Raw genomic sequence first — 18,665 nt, forward strand, 5'->3', positions numbered from 1 at the left:
GGAACCACTGCAAAGCTCCTGTGGTTGTTCTGAGGCTTTCAGTGGCCAGAGAAAGAGCAAGCAGGACAAGAGGAGCTTTGTGTCAAGAGCTAAGGCAGCATCTCCCTGCCACAAAAGGGAGGCCGTGCAGCAAACGGAGTGGGAGCAAAAATCAGCATGCACCACTGTGCTCAAGAAGCATCTGCACGCTGCAATACTCCTGGAAATTTATTTTCTTTGCTTCTTTTTCCCCCTACATGTCATGGAAGAAGTTGGCTTTTCAGAACCAACTAAGATGCCAGGGAGAAGAAGCACACTTGCTTTCTGTTCTCGCGTGCAGGCTGGGCCGCCGTGTCTTCTGAGTTGCCCTGGGACGCCTTGAGCTCTGGCTTATGGACTGGAAGGACACGTTCTGCTGCTTCACGACTGAGCAGAACTTCCCAGGCTTTTCTTTTGCGTCAGCTGTACAGAAGGTTCGGTTGCTGGGCACAACAAACCCAGAGCAGCTGCTATTGTGAGGTCAAGGGAGCGATGCCATGTCACAGTGCCGCGTCACAGCACAGCGATGTCCCGGTGAGCCCGAGGCCTGGTTGTCCAGAGCAGCTTTTCCGCTCGCTCCCTGCAGGAGGATCCTTGCGACCAAGGAGTTCTCAGCAGACGGCCTGCACCCCGAGAGGAGTCTTGCTTTACCCCTTGGGTGGCATTCAGTGTGCGAAGCAGCAGAGCACGGCCAAGATGTTCGGGCAGGTCTGTGCCGCGGTTTGCACCATCTTTACCGTTGCTTATTCTGGATACTACCTGACCCACCTGACTCGTAAGTAAAGGTTTATCCTGGGGCTGGCGTCCCCTGGCTTTTGCTTCGCTCTGCTCTATACGCCGCGGTAGTGACCGAGTTGATCAGGGAACAAAACTGCCGTTAGGATGCACCAGTTTGGTAAATCTCCTGCCAGCAGCATCAGCTAAGAAGGGGGTATCTGTACTGGGTGGTAGGTGCAGAGCGTTTGCAATGTAATTTGCAGCCTGCGGCGCTTGCCTTCCCTCCCCGGGACAGCGCGTGGCAGTGGAGTGTGTCATTTCCTCAGCTTGCTGCTTCAACCAAGACAACCTGGAAATTGTAGACTCTGAGGGGAGATGCTCAGAAGTACTTCTCAAAACCCTGTGGCTCTCTCCAGGAGTGAAGGAAAGCACCTTTTGCTCCAAATGCTGCCATTTAGAGGCCTTGGCTGTGTGCCTTGACCCTTTCTAGGCTGCGCCAAGGTAGCCATTCCCCTGGTGATGCAGCACAAACTCCAGTCCAGTTAGGGTTTGCTGCTGAAGGCAGGAGCTGTTCTGGGGCCGCTGCAGCGGAGAGCTGCCACAGCAAAGGGGTCCTTTATGGAAGCTTTGCTGTTGTATTGTCTTCCAGCAATTGATGGGAATGGCTTGTGCATGCAATTAAAAAACGATCTATAAAATACTGGGAAGAGAAGAGGAAAAACTGCTTGAGCTGTTGCATTTCCTTGGCCGTGTTTCTGTTTCTTTCCTGGCAAAAGAGGCCCAAATGTAGACAGCGCCTACTCTAGTGTCCTTGTTTGTTCTCTTGCTTGCTGTGGGAAAGGGCTGTTGCTCCTGGAGGCATGTTGGGAAAGGGAAATGCTCTCCGTTGGGAATGACTTGTGCTGTGGGAGCCCCCAGCAAAAGGCACTTTTCTAAGGGCCTCTGGTTCCTTTTCCCTTGCTCCCTGCAGGTCACCTCACACGTGGATGGAGAAAAGCCTGTGCTTTGGTGAGTGGCAAAGGAACCCCTGATGTTGCTGGCGTGTAAGAACTGTGCAGCAAGCTGTGAGCTTGGCCTGTTGCAGTAGAGTGTAGAGTGCCAGCGTGGGAGGCTGAAGGAAAGGCCAGCTGCCTGGTGGCAGCAGCAGTAGCAAAGGGAGCACTGGCTCCTTCCTTATTTTCCCATCAAGAGCCTTTCAGGAGGTGAAAAGCAAATGTGACAGCTCCAAGGTGTCTTGCTGCTTCCAGCCAGCATGGAAGATCAAATGCACAGCAAGAGGCAGTAGCACCTCATTCAGCCATCTTCCGAGGGCTTTCATGACTCAGAATGCCACTTGTATCCAAGTCTATGATTTGCCCTTATTCTGGGTGCTTTCCCAGCGCAGTAGAAAGCAGCTGCTGCAAGGGTTGGCTGTTCCCAGTCTCTCTCACTTCTGTCTGTCTGCAGGGCTCAGCCGCAGGGTCAGCGCCTCGTCTGGCTGGCACTCTTACTGAGGGAGAGGCTGAAGAGGAGCAAAACAGCAGCAAGCCTCCAGCTGCTGTCCCTCCACAGGCTGAACTTGCAGAGCCAGTAAGTGGCATCTGAGGCTGGCACTGCCTTGGGTGCAGGGCCAAGCTTCAAGCCAGGCCTTCAACCCCAGCCCTTGTTGCTTGCGGCTGAAGATGCTGGGGGCTGTGTGCCTGCCATGACCTAGTGCTGCTTCAGCCAAGCCAGGGAGCGCTGGCCAATGGGTCCTGAACTTTGACACTTGAGCATCACTTTGCTGGGATGCTGAGAGGACTCGAGAATGCCTCTTGGCATCAGACAAGAGGCAGCATTCAATTATTCCCAGCGTAGAAATGAGCCCCTTGTGCCCCCTGGCGATGCGGGCTGCCTGTGCCCAGCGGACAGAGCGGTCCAAAGACTCAGCTGACAGCCTTGCAGGATATTTGGGAAACACTGGCCTCTGGAAGGGACAAGCCACACTCCATGGACTACTTAGGTTCAGGCATAATGTAGACTGTGCTTCACTTGCACATGGTCAGAGCAGGGTTTGGTGAGGAGAATCCTAGAGGGCTCTGCATTGTATAGGGCAGGTGGGGCTCAGCAGGGCTGGAATGCATCCCCGAAGGGCCGCCCCCTAATGCCTGAAATACAGAGGGGAAATGAGTGAAAGGGATCAGAGAAGGGACACGCTCTGGGCTTCTGCTCAGACAGTTGCATGCCAACTCCAGGGTGATTTCATCGCCCAGGAAAACACAGGAGGAGGAAGAACCGCAACAAGGCTCTGGAGCCCTGCTCTGATCTCTGTGCGGATCTTTGCAAGCCCATCAATGGCTAGTTCCACTCGTTGTGCAGAAAGGCCAGCACGATGGAGCATGGAAGTGGCCATGAGGGGCTGTATCGAAGTAGCCTGAGTGGTTTTCCCATTGCCTTTGGGAAGGGGACGTCCAAAAGCCCCCAGCTGAGGAGGCCTGGCGGTGGCCGACAGCATCTTCCGAAGGCCTTGCTTTTGCTGTGTGCTCTCCGGGGCGTCTGTGCCAGCCGCCCTTCTGACGGGCAATCCTTTCTGGTCCCAGCTCAAGACAGGCTCTGCCATTCAACGTGCCGCTGGACCGGCATCGCCTGCAGCAGCCGGCTGTCCCCCAGCTGCCGGCACTTCATCCAGCAGCCCAGCCCAGCAGCCCGAGATGAGAGAGGAGCAGGGCCTGAAGACACTGAGTACGTCTGCCGTGTTTCTTGTCTGCCAGAGCAGTGCGTTGTCTGCGTGTCTCGGTGCAGGCTGCGCCACAAGTTCCTCCTCGGTCTCAGAGGCGCTGAGGCCTCTCTGCAGAAGCTGTTGTTGTGCTTTGAGGCAGCGAGGGAGCGCTCGGGGTGTTCCTGCTGCCTCTGGGGGCAGCTGGGCCTGGCTTGGCTCTGCCTGGGCTGCCTTTCGTGGCACGTCGCGAGTGACTGGGCCCCAGGGAGCTCTCAAGCTCCTGACAGTGGGCATGCATTTTGGATTGTGCGGGCAGCAAGGCCTCCGGTTGAAAGGGATCTCCTGGCACTGCTTTTATCTTTCTCAGGGAGCATTGTGAGTCTGGGCGAGCCAATGAAGAAATACAGGGCATTTGAAGAACTTGGACGAGGGTAAGTGTGACGTCTGCTCCGTAGAACAAACCATGGGCCGGGTCTTCAGCTTGTGCAATATCCAGCGTGAAGTCAGGCCAGCTCCAAACGCGGTCAGCCTCGGGCTTTGCCTCCTGCCACCTCTCAGGACGGCTCAGTCAGAGCAGTCAGGAAGCATCAGCAAAGACAACTTGATGCAAGCGACGCCTTGCTTGCAGCAGTGAGGAGCAGGACCTGGAAGATCTCCTGGCCCTGTGTCTGTATGGCCTCCAAGGGCACCTTGCCACTCAAGAGCTGCCTGAGGACAGTTCTTAAAGGCAGTGTTTTCCAAGTTAGTCTTCTCCAGATGTAAACCCACTTGCACACCTGTGCGCAAAGCCACAGAGAGATGGAGCCCCCCTTCCACTGGAATGGAACCAAGTGGGCGTGTGCCTTGGAGATTTGCAGGGGTCCTTGGTCTCCATGTGGGAGCTCCGTGTTCCCTGTCCGGCATGGCAGAGGGCTGGTGGGCTGCCGTGCTGCCGGCTGAAGAGACGCCGCAGCCAGGCGTTTTCTAAGGAGTCCAGGCAGCCTAGGGAGATCTCCTGCCTAGGCTTGCTTTCACTGCCAGGGCTATAAAGGGCTTTTTCTGCTGCCCTTTTCTTTCTAGGGGCTTTGGAGCTGTTTATAAAGCCCTCGACACCAGCACAGGACAACAGGTAAAGTGTCCATACCCGCGGCAGTTTCTCCCTAAGCTCTGCTGTCTGGCAACAGGGCAGTTTGGCACAGCTCGCTGTGTCATGGCACGAGCGCTCGCTCCGTGTTCCTTGAGGTCTCGTGCAGGGAGCGACTTCTCAAGTTAATGGTTGCCAATGTCTCTTTAGGTGGCCATCAAGATAATGTCTCTTCAGGAGAAGATGTCTGAGGAGCTGGCTGTCAATGAAATCCTGGTGATGAGGGACAGCAGGAATCCCAATATTGTCAGCTACTTAGACAGGTTGGGGTATTCTCACGTCTATGTAGCTTTAGACATCTGCATGTGCACGGGAGGAGTTTGCAGCTGGCGTTCAGTAATCTCTTCTGGCATGTGTAGCTTGGAGAGCAGTTGCAAAAGCCTGGGTCAGGCCCTCGGGTGCCTGAGCTGTGCCCATTCCTCTCTCTCCATGCCGTGGTTTCCTTCTTTCAGCTACCTGGTGGATGCGGAGCTCTGGCTGGTGATGGAGTTCATGGACGGCGGCACGTTGTTCGATGTGCTCAGGGCAGTGTACCTGGAGGAAGGAGAGATAGGCGCCGTCTGTCGGGAGGTGAGGCGTCCCGCTTGTGCTTCCCCTGGCCTGCCCAGGATGGTTCTTGTCAGCTGGTGGTTAAGGAGAGCAGAGATTTCTTGGCCCCGGCTTTCTTTTGGCGCTGCTCTCACGACACAGAGCAGAAGAAAGAGCATTAATCTGAAGGGAACTGCCTGCTGGAGTCCCCGCATGCCTTAGGCTCTGTTCTTGCACTCTTCCATGCTGTCCGTCCTCTGGCGCTCGTGCACACTCACTTGTTTCATTTCCTGGTTTGCTCCTCTCAGCTTTGCCTCTGAATGTTTGTCTGGAGCCTGTCCATCTGTCCGACATTCCTTGATGTTCTAAGCCCGCATGCGGGTGGCTGAATTTCAAGCCGAGGGCGAAGGGGATGTCCTCAGCTTCAAAGCACGGCATTGCAGCCCAGATGGCGAGGGATTCTGAAACAGGTCTAATGTGCTGCTTCCTCCTCTGCTGCCACAGGGCTTCCAATGTAATCGTTGCCATGCTGCTTGCCAGCCAAAGGTCACGTGCTTGGTACCAATGGCAGGATGGACTCGTGTGAGCTCAGATGCCTTCGCTTTGAAATATGCAAAGCACTTCTAAGAGTGTTGAAGCAGCAAGCTCTTGCTCTTGACAGCGCCGTGCTAGTGCTCCCTCCTTCACAATTCCCTGAGAAAGCTGTCAACCTCTTGGAGCCCTTTCCTTTCTTCTGGGATCAAATCAGATGCTGAATGTTAACTTTCCTTCCCTCCTTTCTCTCTCAGTGCCTGCAAGGACTGCATTTCCTTCATTCCCGCCAAGTCATCCACAGGGACATCAAGAGCGGCAACGTTCTCGTGGGCATGGACGGATCTGTCAAGCTGGGTGGGTATCGCCCCTGCTCAGGGGCAGCGTTCCCCGCATGTGCTGTGGGGCTGCTTTTTGGTGACTGCCACTTCCCCAGAAGCGCTGCTCAGCCAGCGCGTGAATCGTGAGGGTGTTTCTGAAATGGCCAATGCCCTATTTCCCTGGCTCCAGCCACGGGGAAGGCAAGCTCAGCTGCCTTTTCAGCTAGACTGGGCATGGCCTTGGCAGGCTTGGAGTGGGCCATCCTTTAGGCCGGTTTGGCAGCGGTGGCTGGCTTTGACAGGCTTTGTTTTTCTCCTCAGCTGACTTTGGCCTCTGCGCTCAGCTCAGCCCTGAGCGCAGCAAGCGCAGCTCCAGAGTGGGCACTCCCAGCTGGATGGCCCCGGAAGTGGTGAGAGGAGAAGCCTACAGCCCCAAAGTGGACATCTGGTCCCTGGGGATCATGGGGCTGGAAATGGTGGAAGGGGAAGCTCCTTACGAGAGGATGGCCCGTGTCAGGGTAAGGTGCAGCTTAGAAAGGGGGCTCTGTGTGGAGAGAGCTGTTGTGGCTAGGAAAGGAGCAGCTAGAGTGTCCTCTTCCATCCACGTGTTGTAGGTTTTTGAACTGATAGAAATGAACGGGCCCCCGAAACTGCAGAACCCCAGGCACCACTCGGCTCTCCTGCGTGACTTTCTGCGCTGCTGCCTGCAGGCAGACGAGGACAGGCGCTGGTCTGCCCAGGAACTCCTGCAGGTGAGAAAAAGCAAAGGGGCAAAAAGCCCTGCCAGCTGAGGACACCTGCATCCAGGGATCAAGAGGAGTGTGGGCTGCGTGGGTGAGGCAGCTTCCAGGAGAGGAAGGCCCATGGGGAATGTGCTGCCCTCGGTCCTCTTGGTGTGTCTTTTGGGCAGCCAAGGAGTCCTGCTTGGGCCCGTGAGGATGTGCTCATGGAAAGTAACAGGGGTTCCCTTCTTTTTGGTTTTTCTTCCGGGCAGCACCCGTTTGTGACCTCAGGCGAGCCAGCCTCCAGCCTGGCTGCTCTGGTCACCTCAGCCAAGCAAGTGCTGGAAGACTGGAGAGGAGACGCTTGCGCCTGAGGAGGCCCTTGTGCCGTGCCAGCTCCGAGCAGGGGCAAGGGGATGTGTTGTGTTTGGGCAGAGATTCAGCCATCCCCTGACTTTTTAATAAGGGCCTGTGCTGTAGATAGGGAATGTAATGGTTTTGGAATTTTCTTAGTTAAGCTGGGTTCAATTTAAACCGTTGTTGGTTTTTTTTTTTTCCTGAAAAGATTAACTTTTAAAAATTTAGGAAATTGAGGGAGTGACTTCAAAGGACTATAGAATCTAGATAGCTTAGATAGTAGAGGATAGTTTAGCTTAGAATGTGTTAATTTAGGTAAGTTCTGAGCTATCTTTTAAGTAGAAAAGAATGAATTGTCATAATCAGAATTAAGCTGTGAGAGGAACAGCTGTGATGCAGCAGAAGTGCACTGTGCAGGCGCTACAAGCTGTCAGCCTGATCAGGCCAGCTGCATGGCAGAATGATAAAGATGCAGAAGTAGTGAGGGGACACTTTGTTTCAGCCAGAGTGGCAATAATACTCTGACAGAGGCAGAGCGTTGGAAGACTCCCTTCCTTGCCATGCTCTAGCTAAGCTGGACAGTCCCTTGCAGAGGCCCAGAGATCACACTGAGGTAAGCAGCTTTGCTTACCGCAAGTGGGGAAAGCAAGTGCAGGAAAACTGGCGTGCAGACGCCTGCGCCTGAGGAGGCCCTCGTGCCCTGCCAGCTCAGGGGAGGGAAATGGGGATGGATCGTGCATAGGCAGAGCTTCAGCCATCCCCTGAGTTTTATGAGGAGCTCTGCTGTAGATAGGAAATGTAATGTTTTGAGGTTTTCTGAGCTTAGCTGTCTTTAGTTAGGACTAGAGACCATAGAAAGCTTCATTCATGAGGCATTGTTTAGAAAAGAGTAGAGTAGTGTTGATGTAGGGAAGCTCAGAATTATCCCTTAAGGAGAAATGAATGAATTGTCATCAGAAGAATTGAGCTATCCAAGAAGAATGTGGGATTGAGCAGATCTGGAGCAGGCATGTCCCACGAGTTGTCTGCCTGAACTGGCCACCTGGAGGACAGATTGAGGAAGATGAAGATGGTGAAGTAACCAGGAGATGCTCTGTTCCAGCTCTTGCTTTCAGCACGACTGGCAATAAAACCTCTAAACCCCCCAGAGCCCTGGAGTGTTCCCTTGCGTGTCACGCTGTGCCTAAGCTGGTCAGTGCCTTCCAAGCTGTGCGCTGCGGACGGGCTCTCCCGTTCACGGCTTTGCGCTGCTTCCGAGCGCCCCAAGGCTCTCCCCCTTGCCAGAGTGGCCCTGGCCTGCCCCACACACCTTCCCCGACAGCTGCCCCACACTGCCCCACCTGCCTGGCAGAGATGTTTCCCCCCGTGCCATTGTGTCCCTCCGTGCCAGCTGCCCCTCACGCTGGGTCAGGATGAGAGACCTGGCCTGGCTGTCCCCCTTTTCCTGGCGGTCACTTGGTGCTGAGGAGTAAAGGAGGGTCGAAAGGGCACGTCTTCCTTACACTTCCCTCTCTTGAACCTCTGGGGCACCAAAGCGCCCTGCTCAAGGGGGCCTGAGGGCCTGCACTGGGCTTTCCATGCTACCGTGTCATTCCTCCTTCTCTAAAGCCCTACAATTCGCTGGTTGATGTGAGCGGACTTGGAAATGGGGAAAATGAGATGCTTTCCAATGGAGGCAATCCTTCTAGGTAACTACTGCAGTATTTCAGCAAGAGAATTTGAAGATAGTGCTGGGCCTTGCATCAATTGCATTGATATTGAAACGCCACGCTCAGCTTCTGAAGTGTGAGGAGCCCAGGGTAAAGCTCCTTGAAAGACTGGACTGTGCTGTCCACCAGCAGAGGACTTGTGGGTGCTGAGTCACCAGGAAAGCAAGTCTGGGATCCTTGTTCTACAGGTGAACCGAGTTGATTTCCAGAGGAGTTGCGTGCACTTTTCCGCCGTCTCACGCACTAATTTCTTTCTGCTTTCAAGCTGGCTCCTGGGTCTAGCTGAAGATTTTAACAGAGAGGGGAATGACTACAACTCATTTTCATTGGGATGTGGCTGTGCAAGTGTCCGCCACGAAACTTATAGGGAGCATGGAGCCTGGGCAAACATCTGTGAGACTGCGGCTTTGGCCTGTTCCAAAGGGCCCTTCCTTGGGCTCGACATCTGCAGGGCGTTGCAGAGCAGGGGGCTGCAGGCTGCTGCCAGAGCTCCAACACAACTGTGGCAGCCCAGGAACCACTGCAAAGCTCCTGTGGTTGTTCTGAGGCTTTCAGTGGCCAGAGAAAGAGCAAGCAGGACAAGAGGAGCTTTGTGTCAAGAGCTAAGGCAGCATCTCCCTGCCACAAAAGGGAGGCCGTGCAGCAAACGGAGTGGGAGCAAAAATCAGCATGCACCACTGTGCTCAAGAAGCATCTGCACGCTGCAATACTCCTGGAAATTTATTTTCTTTGCTTCTTTTTCCCCCTACATGTCATGGAAGAAGTTGGCTTTTCAGAACCAACTAAGATGCCAGGGAGAAGAAGCACACTTGCTTTCTGTTCTCGCGTGCAGGCTGGGCCGCCGTGTCTTCTGAGTTGCCCTGGGACGCCTTGAGCTCTGGCTTATGGACTGGAAGGACACGTTCTGCTGCTTCACGACTGAGCAGAACTTCCCAGGCTTTTCTTTTGCATCAGCTATACAGAAGGTTCGGTTGCTGGGCACAACAAACCCAGAGCAGCTGCTATTGTGAGGTCAAGGGAGCGATGCCATGTCACAGTGCCGCGTCACAGCACAGCGATGTCCCGGTGAGCCCGAGGCCTGGTTGTCCAGAGCAGCTTTTCGGCTCGCTCCCTGCAGGAGGATCCTTGTGACCAAGGAGTTCTCAGCAGACGGCCTGCACCCCGAGAGGAGTCTTGCTTTACCCCTTGGGTGGCATTCAGTGTGCGAAGCAGCAGAGCACGGCCAAGATGTTCGGGCAGGTCTGTGCCGCGGTTTGCACCATCTTTACCGTTGCTTATTCTGGATACTACCTGACCCACCTGACTCGTAAGTAAAGGTTTATCCTGGGGCTGGCGTCCCCTGGCTTTTGCTTCGCTCTGCTCTATACGCCGCGGTAGTGACCGAGTTGATCAGGGAACAAAACTGCCGTTAGGATGCACCAGTTTGGTAAATCTCCTGCCAGCAGCATCAGCTAAGAAGGGGGTATCTGTACTGGGTGGTAGGTGCAGAGCGTTTGCAATGTAATTTGCAGCCTGCGGCGCTTGCCTTCCCTCCCCGGGACAGCGCGTGGCAGTGGAGTGTGTCATTTCCTCAGCTTGCTGCTTCAACCAAGACAACCTGGAAATTGTAGACTCTGAGGGGAGATGCTCAGAAGTACTTCTCAAAACCCTGTGGCTCTCTCCAGGAGTGAAGGAAAGCACCTTTTGCTCCAAATGCTGCCATTTAGAGGCCTTGGCTGTGTGCCTTGACCCTTTCTAGGCTGCGCCAAGGTAGCCATTCCCCTGGTGATGCAGCACAAACTCCAGTCCAGTTAGGGTTTGCTGCTGAAGGCAGGAGCTGTTCTGGGGCCGCTGCAGCGGAGAGCTGCCACAGCAAAGGGGTCCTTTATGGAAGCTTTGCTGTTGTATTGTCTTCCAGCAATTGATGGGAATGGCTTGTGCATGCAATTAAAAAACGATCTATAAAATACTGGGAAGAGAAGAGGAAAAACTGCTTGAGCTGTTGCATTTCCTTGGCCGTGTTTCTGTTTCTTTCCTGGCAAAAGAGGCCCAAATGTAGACAGCGCCTACTCTAGTGTCCTTGTTTGTTCTCTTGCTTGCTGTGGGAAAGGGCTGTTGCTCCTGGAGGCATGTTGGGAAAGGGAAATGCTCTCCGTTGGGAATGACTTGTGCTGTGGGAGCCCCCAGCAAAAGGCACTTTTCTAAGGGCCTCTGGTTCCTTTTCCCTTGCTCCCTGCAGGTCACCTCACACGTGGATGGAGAAAAGCCTGTGCTTTGGTGAGTGGCAAAGGAACCCCTGATGTTGCTGGCGTGTAAGAACTGTGCAGCAAGCTGTGAGCTTGGCCTGTTGCAGTAGAGTGTAGAGTGCCAGCGTGGGAGGCTGAAGGAAAGGCCAGCTGCCTGGTGGCAGCAGCAGTAGCAAAGGGAGCACTGGCTCCTTCCTTATTTTCCCATCAAGAGCCTTTCAGGAGGTGAAAAGCAAATGTGACAGCTCCAAGGTGTCTTGCTGCTTCCAGCCAGCATGGAAGATCAAATGCACAGCAAGAGGCAGTAGCACCTCATTCAGCCATCTTCCGAGGGCTTTCATGACTCAGAATGCCACTTGTATCCAAGTCTATGATTTGCCCTTATTCTGGGTGCTTTCCCAGCGCAGTAGAAAGCAGCTGCTGCAAGGGTTGGCTGTTCCCAGTCTCTCTCACTTCTGCCTGTCTGCAGGGCTCAGCCGCAGGGTCAGCGCCTCGTCTGGCTGGCACTCTTACTGAGGGAGAGGCTGAAGAGGAGCAAAACAGCAGCAAGCCTCCAGCTGCTGTCCCTCCACAGGCTGAACTTGCAGAGCCAGTAAGTGGCATCTGAGGCTGGCACTGCCTTGGGTGCAGGGCCAAGCTTCAAGCCAGGCCTTCAACCCCAGCCCTTGTTGCTTGCGGCTGAAGATGCTGGGGGCTGTGTGCCTGCCATGACCTAGTGCTGCTTCAGCCAAGCCAGGGAGCGCTGGCCAATGGGTCCTGAACTTTGACACTTGAGCATCACTTTGCTGGGATGCTGAGAGGACTCGAGAATGCCTCTTGGCATCAGACAAGAGGCAGCATTCAATTATTCCCAGCGTAGAAATGAGCCCCTTGTGCCCCCTGGCGATGCGGGCTGCCTGTGCCCAGCGGACAGAGCGGTCCAAAGACTCAGCTGACAGCCTTGCAGGATATTTGGGAAACACTGGCCTCTGGAAGGGACAAGCCACACTCCATGGACTACTTAGGTTCAGGCATAATGTAGACTGTGCTTCACTTGCACATGGTCAGAGCAGGGTTTGGTGAGGAGAATCCTAGAGGGCTCTGCATTGTATAGGGCAGGTGGGGCTCAGCAGGGCTGGAATGCATCCCCGAAGGGCCGCCCCCTAATGCCTGAAATACAGAGGGGAAATGAGTGAAAGGGATCAGAGAAGGGACACGCTCTGGGCTTCTGCTCAGACAGTTGCATGCCAACTCCAGGGTGATTTCATTGCCCAGGAAAACACAGGAGGAGGAAGAACCGCAACAAGGCTCTGGAGCCCTGCTCTGATCTCTGTGCGGATCTTTGCAAGCCCATCAATGGCTAGTTCCACTCGTTGTGCAGAAAGGCCAGCACGATGGAGCATGGAAGTGGCCATGAGGGGCTGTATCGAAGTAGCCTGAGTGGTTTTCCCATTGCCTTTGGGAAGGGGACGTCCAAAAGCCCCCAGCTGAGGAGGCCTGGCGGTGGCCGACAGCATCTTCCGAAGGCCTTGCTTTTGCCGTGTGCTCTCCGGGGCGTCTGTGCCAGCCGCCCTTCTGACGGGCAATCCTTTCTGGTCCCAGCTCAAGACAGGCTCTGCCATTCAACGTGCCGCTGGACCGGCATCGCCTGCAGCAGCCGGCTGTCCCCCAGCTGCCGGCACTTCATCCAGCAGCCCAGCCCAGCAGCCCGAGATGAGAGAGGAGCAGGGCCTGAAGACACTGAGTACGTCTGCCGTGTTTCTTGTCTGCCAGAGCAGTGCGTTGTCTGCGTGTCTCGGTGCAGGCTGCGCCACAAGTTCCTCCTCGGTCTCAGAGGCGCTGAGGCCTCTCTGCAGAAGCTGTTGTTGTGCTTTGAGGCAGCGAGGGAGCGCTCGGGGTGTTCCTGCTGCCTCTGGGGGCAGCTGGGCCTGGCTTGGCTCTGCCTGGGCTGCCTTTCGTGGCACGTCGCGAGTGACTGGGCCCCAGGGAGCTCTCAAGCTCCTGACAGTGGGCATGCATTTTGGATTGTGCGGGCAGCAAGGCCTCCGGTTGAAAGGGATCTCCTGGCACTGCTTTTATCTTTCTCAGGGAGCATTGTGAGTCTGGGCGAGCCAATGAAGAAATACAGGGCATTTGAAGAACTTGGACGAGGGTAAGTGTGACGTCTGCTCCGTAGAACAAACCATGGGCCGGGTCTTCAGCTTGTGCAATATCCAGCGTGAAGTCAGGCGAGCTCCAAACACGGTCAGCCTCGGGCTTTGCCTCCTGCCACCTCTCAGGACGGCTCAGTCAGAGCAGTCAGGAAGCATCAGCAAAGACAACTTGATGCAAGCGACGCCTTGCTTGCAGCAGTGAGGAGCAGGACCTGGAAGATCTCCTGGCCCTGTGTCTGTATGGCCTCCAAGGGCACCTTGCCACTCAAGAGCTGCCTGAGGACAGTTCTTAAAGGCAGTGTTTTCCAAGTTAGTCTTCTCCAGATGTAAACCCACTTGCACACCTGTGCGCAAAGCCACAGAGAGATGGAGCCCCCCTTCCACTGGAATGGAACCAAGTGGGCGTGTGCCTTGGAGATTTGCAGGGGTCCTTGGTCTCCATGTGGGAGCTCCGTGTTCCCTGTCCGGCATGGCAGAGGGCTGGTGGGCTGCCGTGCTGCCGGCTGAAGAGACGCCGCAGCCAGGCGTTTTCTAAGGAGTCCAGGCAGCCTAGGGAGATCTCCTGCCTAGGCTTGCTTTCACTGCCAGGGCTATAAAGGGCTTTTTCTGCTGCCCTTTTCTTTCTAGGGGCTTTGGAGCTGTTTATAAAGCCCTCGACACCAGCACAGGACAACAGGTAAAGTGTCCATATCCGCGGCAGTTTCTCCCTAAGCTCTGCTGTCTGGCAACAGGGCAGTTTGGCACAGCTCGCTGTGTCATGGCACGAGCGCTCGCTCCGTGTTCCTTGAGGTCTCGTGCAGGGAGCGACTTCTCAAGTTAATGGTTGCCAATGTCTCTTTAGGTGGCCATCAAGATAATGTCTCTTCAGGAGAAGATGTCTGAGGAGCTGGCTGTCAATGAAATCCTGGTGATGAGGGACAGCAGGAATCCCAATATTGTCAGCTACTTAGACAGGTTGGGGTATTCTCACGTCTATGTAGCTTTAGACATCTGCATGTGCACGGGAGGAGTTTGCAGCTGGCGTTCAGTAATCTCTTCTGGCATGTGTAGCTTAGAGAGCAGTTGCAAAAGCCTGGGTCAGGCCCTCGGGTGCCTTAGCTGTGCCCATTCCTCTCTCTCCATGCCGTGGTTTCCTTCTTTCAGCTACCTGGTGGATGCGGAGCTCTGGCTGGTGATGGAGTTCATGGACGGCGGCACGTTGTTCGATGTGCTCAGGGCAGTGTACCTGGAGGAAGGAGAGATAGGCGCCGTCTGTCGGGAGGTGAGGCGTCCCGCTTGTGCTTCCCCTGGCCTGCCCAGGATGGTTCTTGTCAGCTGGTGGTTAAGGAGAGCAGAGATTTCTTGGCCCCGGCTTTCTTTTGGCGCTGCTCTCACAACACAGAGCAGAAGAAAGAGCATTAATCTGAAGGGAACTGCCTGCTGGAGTCCCCGCATGCCTTAGGCTCTGTTCTTGCACTCTTCCATGCTGTCCGTCCTCTGGCGCTCGTGCACACTCACTTGTTTCATTTCCTGGTTTGCTCCTCTCAGCTTTGCCTCTGAATGTTTGTCTGGAGCCTGTCCGTCTGTCCGACATTCCTTGATGTTCTAAGCCCGCATGCGGGTGGCTGAATTTCAAGCCGAGGGCGAAGGGGATGTCCTCAGCTTCAAAGCACGGCATTGCAGCCCAGATGGCGAGGGATTCTGAAACAGGTCTAATGTGCTGCTTCCTCCTCTGCTGCCACAGGGCTTCCAATGTAATCGTTGCCATGCTGCTTGCCAGCCAAAGGTCACGTGCTTGGTACCAATGGCAGGATGGACTCGTGTGAGCTCAGATGCCTTCGCTTTGAAATATGCAAAGCACTTCTAAGAGTGTTGAAGCAGCAAGCTCTTGCTCTTGACAGCGCCGTGCTAGTGCTCCCTCCTTCACAATTCCCTGAGAAAGCTGTCAACCTCTTGGAGCCCTTTCCTTTCTTCTGGGATCAAATCAGATGCTGAATGTTAACTTTCCTTCCCTCCTTTCTCTCTCAGTGCCTGCAAGGACTGCATTTCCTTCATTCCCGCCAAGTCATCCACAGGGACATCAAGAGCGGCAACGTTCTCGTGGGCATGGACGGATCTGTCAAGCTGGGTGGGTATCGCCCCTGCTCAGGGGCAGCGTTCCCCGCGTGTGCTGTGGGGCTGCTTTTTGGTGACTGCCACTTCCCCAGAAGCGCTGCTCAGCCAGCGCGTGAATCGTGAGGGTGTTTCTGAAATGGCCAATGCCCTATTTCCCTGGCTCCAGCCACGGGGAAGGCAAGCTCAGCTGCCTTTTCAGCTAGACTGGGCATGGCCTTGGCAGGCTTGGAGTGGGCCATCCTTTAGGCCGGTTTGGCAGCGGTGGCTGGCTTTGACAGGCTTTGTTTTTCTCCTCAGCTGACTTTGGCCTCTGCGCTCAGCTCAGCCCTGAGCGCAGCAAGCGCAGCTCCAGAGTGGGCACTCCCAGCTGGATGGCCCCGGAAGTGGTGAGAGGAGAAGCCTACGGCCCCAAAGTGGACATCTGGTCCCTGGGGATCATGGGGCTGGAAATGGTGGAAGGGGAAGCTCCTTACGAGAGGATGGCCCGTGTCAGGGTAAGGTGCAGCTTAGAAAAGGGGCTCTGTGTGGAGAGAGCTGTTGTGGCTAGGAAAGGAGCAGCTAGAGTGTCCTCTTCCATCCACGTGTTGTAGGTTTTTGAACTGATAGAAATGAACGGGCCCCCGAAACTGCAGAACCCCAGGCACCACTCGGCTCTCCTGCGTGACTTTCTGCGCTGCTGCCTGCAGGCAGACGAGGACAGGCGCTGGTCTGCCCAGGAACTCCTGCAGGTGAGAAAAAGCAAAGGGGCAAAAAGCCCTGCGAGCTGAGGACACCTGCATCCAGGGATCAAGAGGAGTGTGGGCTGCGTGGGTGAGGCAGCTTCCAGGAGAGGAAGGCCCATGGGGAATGTGCTGCCCTTCGTCCTCTTGGTGTGTCTTTTGGGCAGCCAAGGAGTCCTGCTTGGGCCCGTGAGGATGTGCTCATGGAAAGTAACAGGGGTTCCCTTCTTTTTGGTTTTTCTTCCGGGCAGCACCCGTTTGTGACCTCAGGCGAGCCAGCCTCCAGCCTGGCTGCTCTGGTCACCTCAGCCAAGCAAGTGCTGGAAGACTGGAGAGGAGACGCTTGCGCCTGAGGAGGCCCTTGTGCCGTGCCAGCTCCGAGCAGGGGCAAGGGGATGTGTTGTGTTTGGGCAGAGATTCAGCCATCCCCTGACTTTTTAATAAGGGCCTGTGCTGTAGATAGGGAATGTAATGGTTTTGGAATTTTCTTAGTTAAGCTGGGTTCAATTTAAACCGTTGTTGGTTTTTTTTTTTCCTGAAAAGATTAACTTTTAAAAATTTAGGAAATTGAGGGAGTGACTTCAAAGGACTATAGAATCTAGATAGCTTAGATAGTAGAGGATAGTTTAGCTTAGAATGTGTTAATTTAGGTAAGTTCTGAGCTATCTTTTAAGTAGAAAAGAATGAATTGTCATAATCAGAATTAAGCTGTGAGAGGAACAGCTGTGATGCAGCAGAAGTGCACTGTGCAGGCGCTACAAGCTGTCAGCCTGATCAGGCCAGCTGCATGGCAGAGTGATAAAGATGCAGAAGTAGTGAGGGGACACTTTGTTTCAGCCAGAGTGGCAATAAAACTCTGACAGAGGCCGAGCGTTGGAAGACTCCCTTCCTTGCCATGCTCTAGCTAAGCTGGACAGTCCCTTGCAGAGGCCCAGAGATCACACTGAGGTAAGCAGCTTTGCTTACCGCAAGTGGGGAAAGCAAGTGCAGGAAAACTGGCGTGCAGACGCCTGCGCCTGAGGAGGCCCTCGTGCCCTGCCAGCTCAGGGGAGGGAAATGGGGATGGATCGTGCATAGGCAGAGCTTCAGCCATCCCCTGAGTTTTATGAGGAGCTCTGCTGTAGATAGGAAATGTAATGTTTTGAGGTTTTCTGAGCTTAGCTGTCTTTAGTTAGGACTAGAGACCATAGAAAGCTTCATTCATGAGGCATTGTTTAGAAAAGAGTAGAGTAGTGTTGATGTAGGGAAGCTCAGAATTATCCCTTAAGGAGAAATGAATGAATTGTCATCAGAAGAATTGAGCTATCCAAGAAGAATGTGGGATTGAGCAGATCTGGAGCAGGCATGTCCCACGAGTTGTCTGCCTGAACTGGCCACCTGGAGGACAGATTGAGGAAGATGAAGATGGTGAAGTAACCAGGAGATGCTCTGTTCCAGCTCTTGCTTTCAGCACGACTGGCAATAAAACCTCTAAACCCCCCAGAGCCCTGGAGTGTTCCCTTGCGTGTCACGCTGTGCCTAAGCTGGTCAGTGCCTTCCAAGCTGTGCGCTGCGGACGGGCTCTCCCATTCACGGCTTTGCGCTGCTTCCGAGCGCCCCAAGGCTCTCCCCCTTGCCAGAGTGGCCCTGGCCTGCCCCACACACCTTCCCCGACAGCTGCCCCACACTGCCCCACCTGCCTGGCAGAGATGTTTCCCCCCGTGCCATTGTGTCCCTCCGTGCCAGCTGCCCCTCACGCTGGGTCAGGATGAGAGACCTGGCCTGGCTGTCCCCCGTTTCCTGGCGGTCACTTGGTGCTGAGGAGTAAAGGAGGGTCGAAAGGGCACGTCTTCCTTACACTTCCCTCTCTTGAACCTCTGGGGCACCAAAGCGCCCTGCTCAAGGGGGCCTGAGGGCCTGCACTGGGCTTTCCATGCTACCGTGTCATTCCTCCTTCTCTAAAGCCCTACAATTCGCTGGTTGATGTGAGCGGACTTGGAAATGGGGAAAATGAGATGCTTTCCAATGGAGGCAATCCTTCTGGGTAACTACTGCAGTGTTTCAGCAAGAGAATTTGAAGATAGTGCTGGGCCTTGCATCAATTGCATTGATATTGAAACGCCACGCTCAGCTTCTGAAGTGTGAGGAGCCCAGGGTAAAGCTCCTTGAAAGACTGGACTGTGCTGTCCACCAGCAGAGGACTTGTGGGTGCTGAGTCACCAGGAAAGCAAGTCTGGGATCCTTGTTCTACAGGTGAACCGAGTTGATTTCCTGAGGAGTTGCGTGCACTTTTCCGCCGTCTCACGCACTAATTTCTTTCTGCTTTCAAGCTGGCTCCTGGGTCTAGCTGAAGATTTTAACAGAGAGGGGAATGACTACAACTCATTTTCATTGGGATGTGGCTGTGCAAGTGTCCGCCACGAAACTTACAGGGAGCATGGAGCCTGGGCAAACATCTGTGAGACTGCGGCTTTGGCCTGTTCCAAAGGGCCCTTCCTTGGGCTCGACATCTGCAGGGCGTTGCAGAGCAGTGGGCTGCAGGCTGCTGCCAGAGCTCCAACACAACTGTGGCAGCCCAGGAACCACTGCAAAGCTCCTGTGGTTGTTCTGAGGCTTTCAGTGGCCAGAGAAAGAGCAAGCAGGACAAGAGGAGCTTTGTGTCAAGAGCTAAGGCAGCATCTCCCTGCCACAAAAGGGAGGCCGTGCAGCAAACGGAGTGGGAGCAAAAATCAGCATGCACCACTGTGCTCAAGAAGCATCTGCACGCTGCAATACTCCTGGAAATTTATTTTCTTTGCTTCTTTTTCCCCCTAC

General features: G+C 54.7%; 2 protein-coding genes across 2 annotated transcripts; both read left to right on the forward strand.

The window, feature by feature from the left end:
* The first annotated feature begins 515 nt into the window (after nt 1-515).
* LOC144248352 (serine/threonine-protein kinase PAK 3-like) lies at nt 516-6,705 on the forward strand. Its single transcript, XM_085567973.1, has 12 exons — nt 516-552; nt 605-793; nt 2,182-2,195; nt 2,287-2,304; nt 3,294-3,435; nt 3,780-3,843; nt 4,472-4,520; nt 4,686-4,798; nt 4,988-5,105; nt 5,852-5,951; nt 6,236-6,432; nt 6,529-6,705. The coding sequence occupies exons 1-12, from the start codon at nt 516-518 to the stop codon at nt 6,703-6,705; spliced, it is 1,218 nt and encodes a 405-aa protein (XP_085424099.1).
* A 3,224-nt stretch (nt 6,706-9,929) lies between these two features.
* LOC144248351 (serine/threonine-protein kinase PAK 3-like) lies at nt 9,930-16,660 on the forward strand. The gene is made up of 9 exons (XM_085567974.1): nt 9,930-10,008; nt 12,474-12,650; nt 12,995-13,058; nt 13,687-13,735; nt 13,901-14,013; nt 14,203-14,320; nt 15,067-15,166; nt 15,451-15,647; nt 15,744-16,660. Exons 1-9 carry the CDS (start codon nt 9,930-9,932, stop codon nt 15,918-15,920), a joined length of 1,074 nt encoding a protein of 357 aa, XP_085424100.1. The 3' UTR covers nt 15,921-16,660.
* Nucleotides 16,661-18,665: the final 2,005 nt, after the last annotated feature.

Source organism: Lonchura striata, chromosome Z (assembly GCF_050655825.1).
Source record: "Lonchura striata isolate lonStrDom1 chromosome Z, ASM5065582v1, whole genome shotgun sequence".
Lineage (NCBI taxonomy): Eukaryota > Metazoa > Chordata > Aves > Passeriformes > Estrildidae > Lonchura > Lonchura striata.

Bases quoted from the DNA above. Each gene is read 5' to 3' on its own strand.
- LOC144248352 (XM_085567973.1), top strand. From the start codon at position 516: ATGTCACAGTGCCGCGTCACAGCACAGCGATGTCCCG. The intron at 553-604 runs GTGAGCCCGAGG...CGCTCCCTGCAG, and splicing joins CACAGCACAGCGATGTCCCG to GAGGATCCTTGCGACCAAGG. The intron at 5,952-6,235 runs GTGGGTATCGCC...TTTTCTCCTCAG, and splicing joins GGACGGATCTGTCAAGCTGG to CTGACTTTGGCCTCTGCGCT.
- LOC144248351 (XM_085567974.1), top strand. From the start codon at position 9,930: ATGTTCGGGCAGGTCTGTGCCGCGGTTTGCACCATCTTTACCGTTGCT. The intron at 14,321-15,066 runs GTGAGGCGTCCC...TTTCTCTCTCAG, and splicing joins TAGGCGCCGTCTGTCGGGAG to TGCCTGCAAGGACTGCATTT. The intron at 15,167-15,450 runs GTGGGTATCGCC...TTTTCTCCTCAG, and splicing joins GGACGGATCTGTCAAGCTGG to CTGACTTTGGCCTCTGCGCT.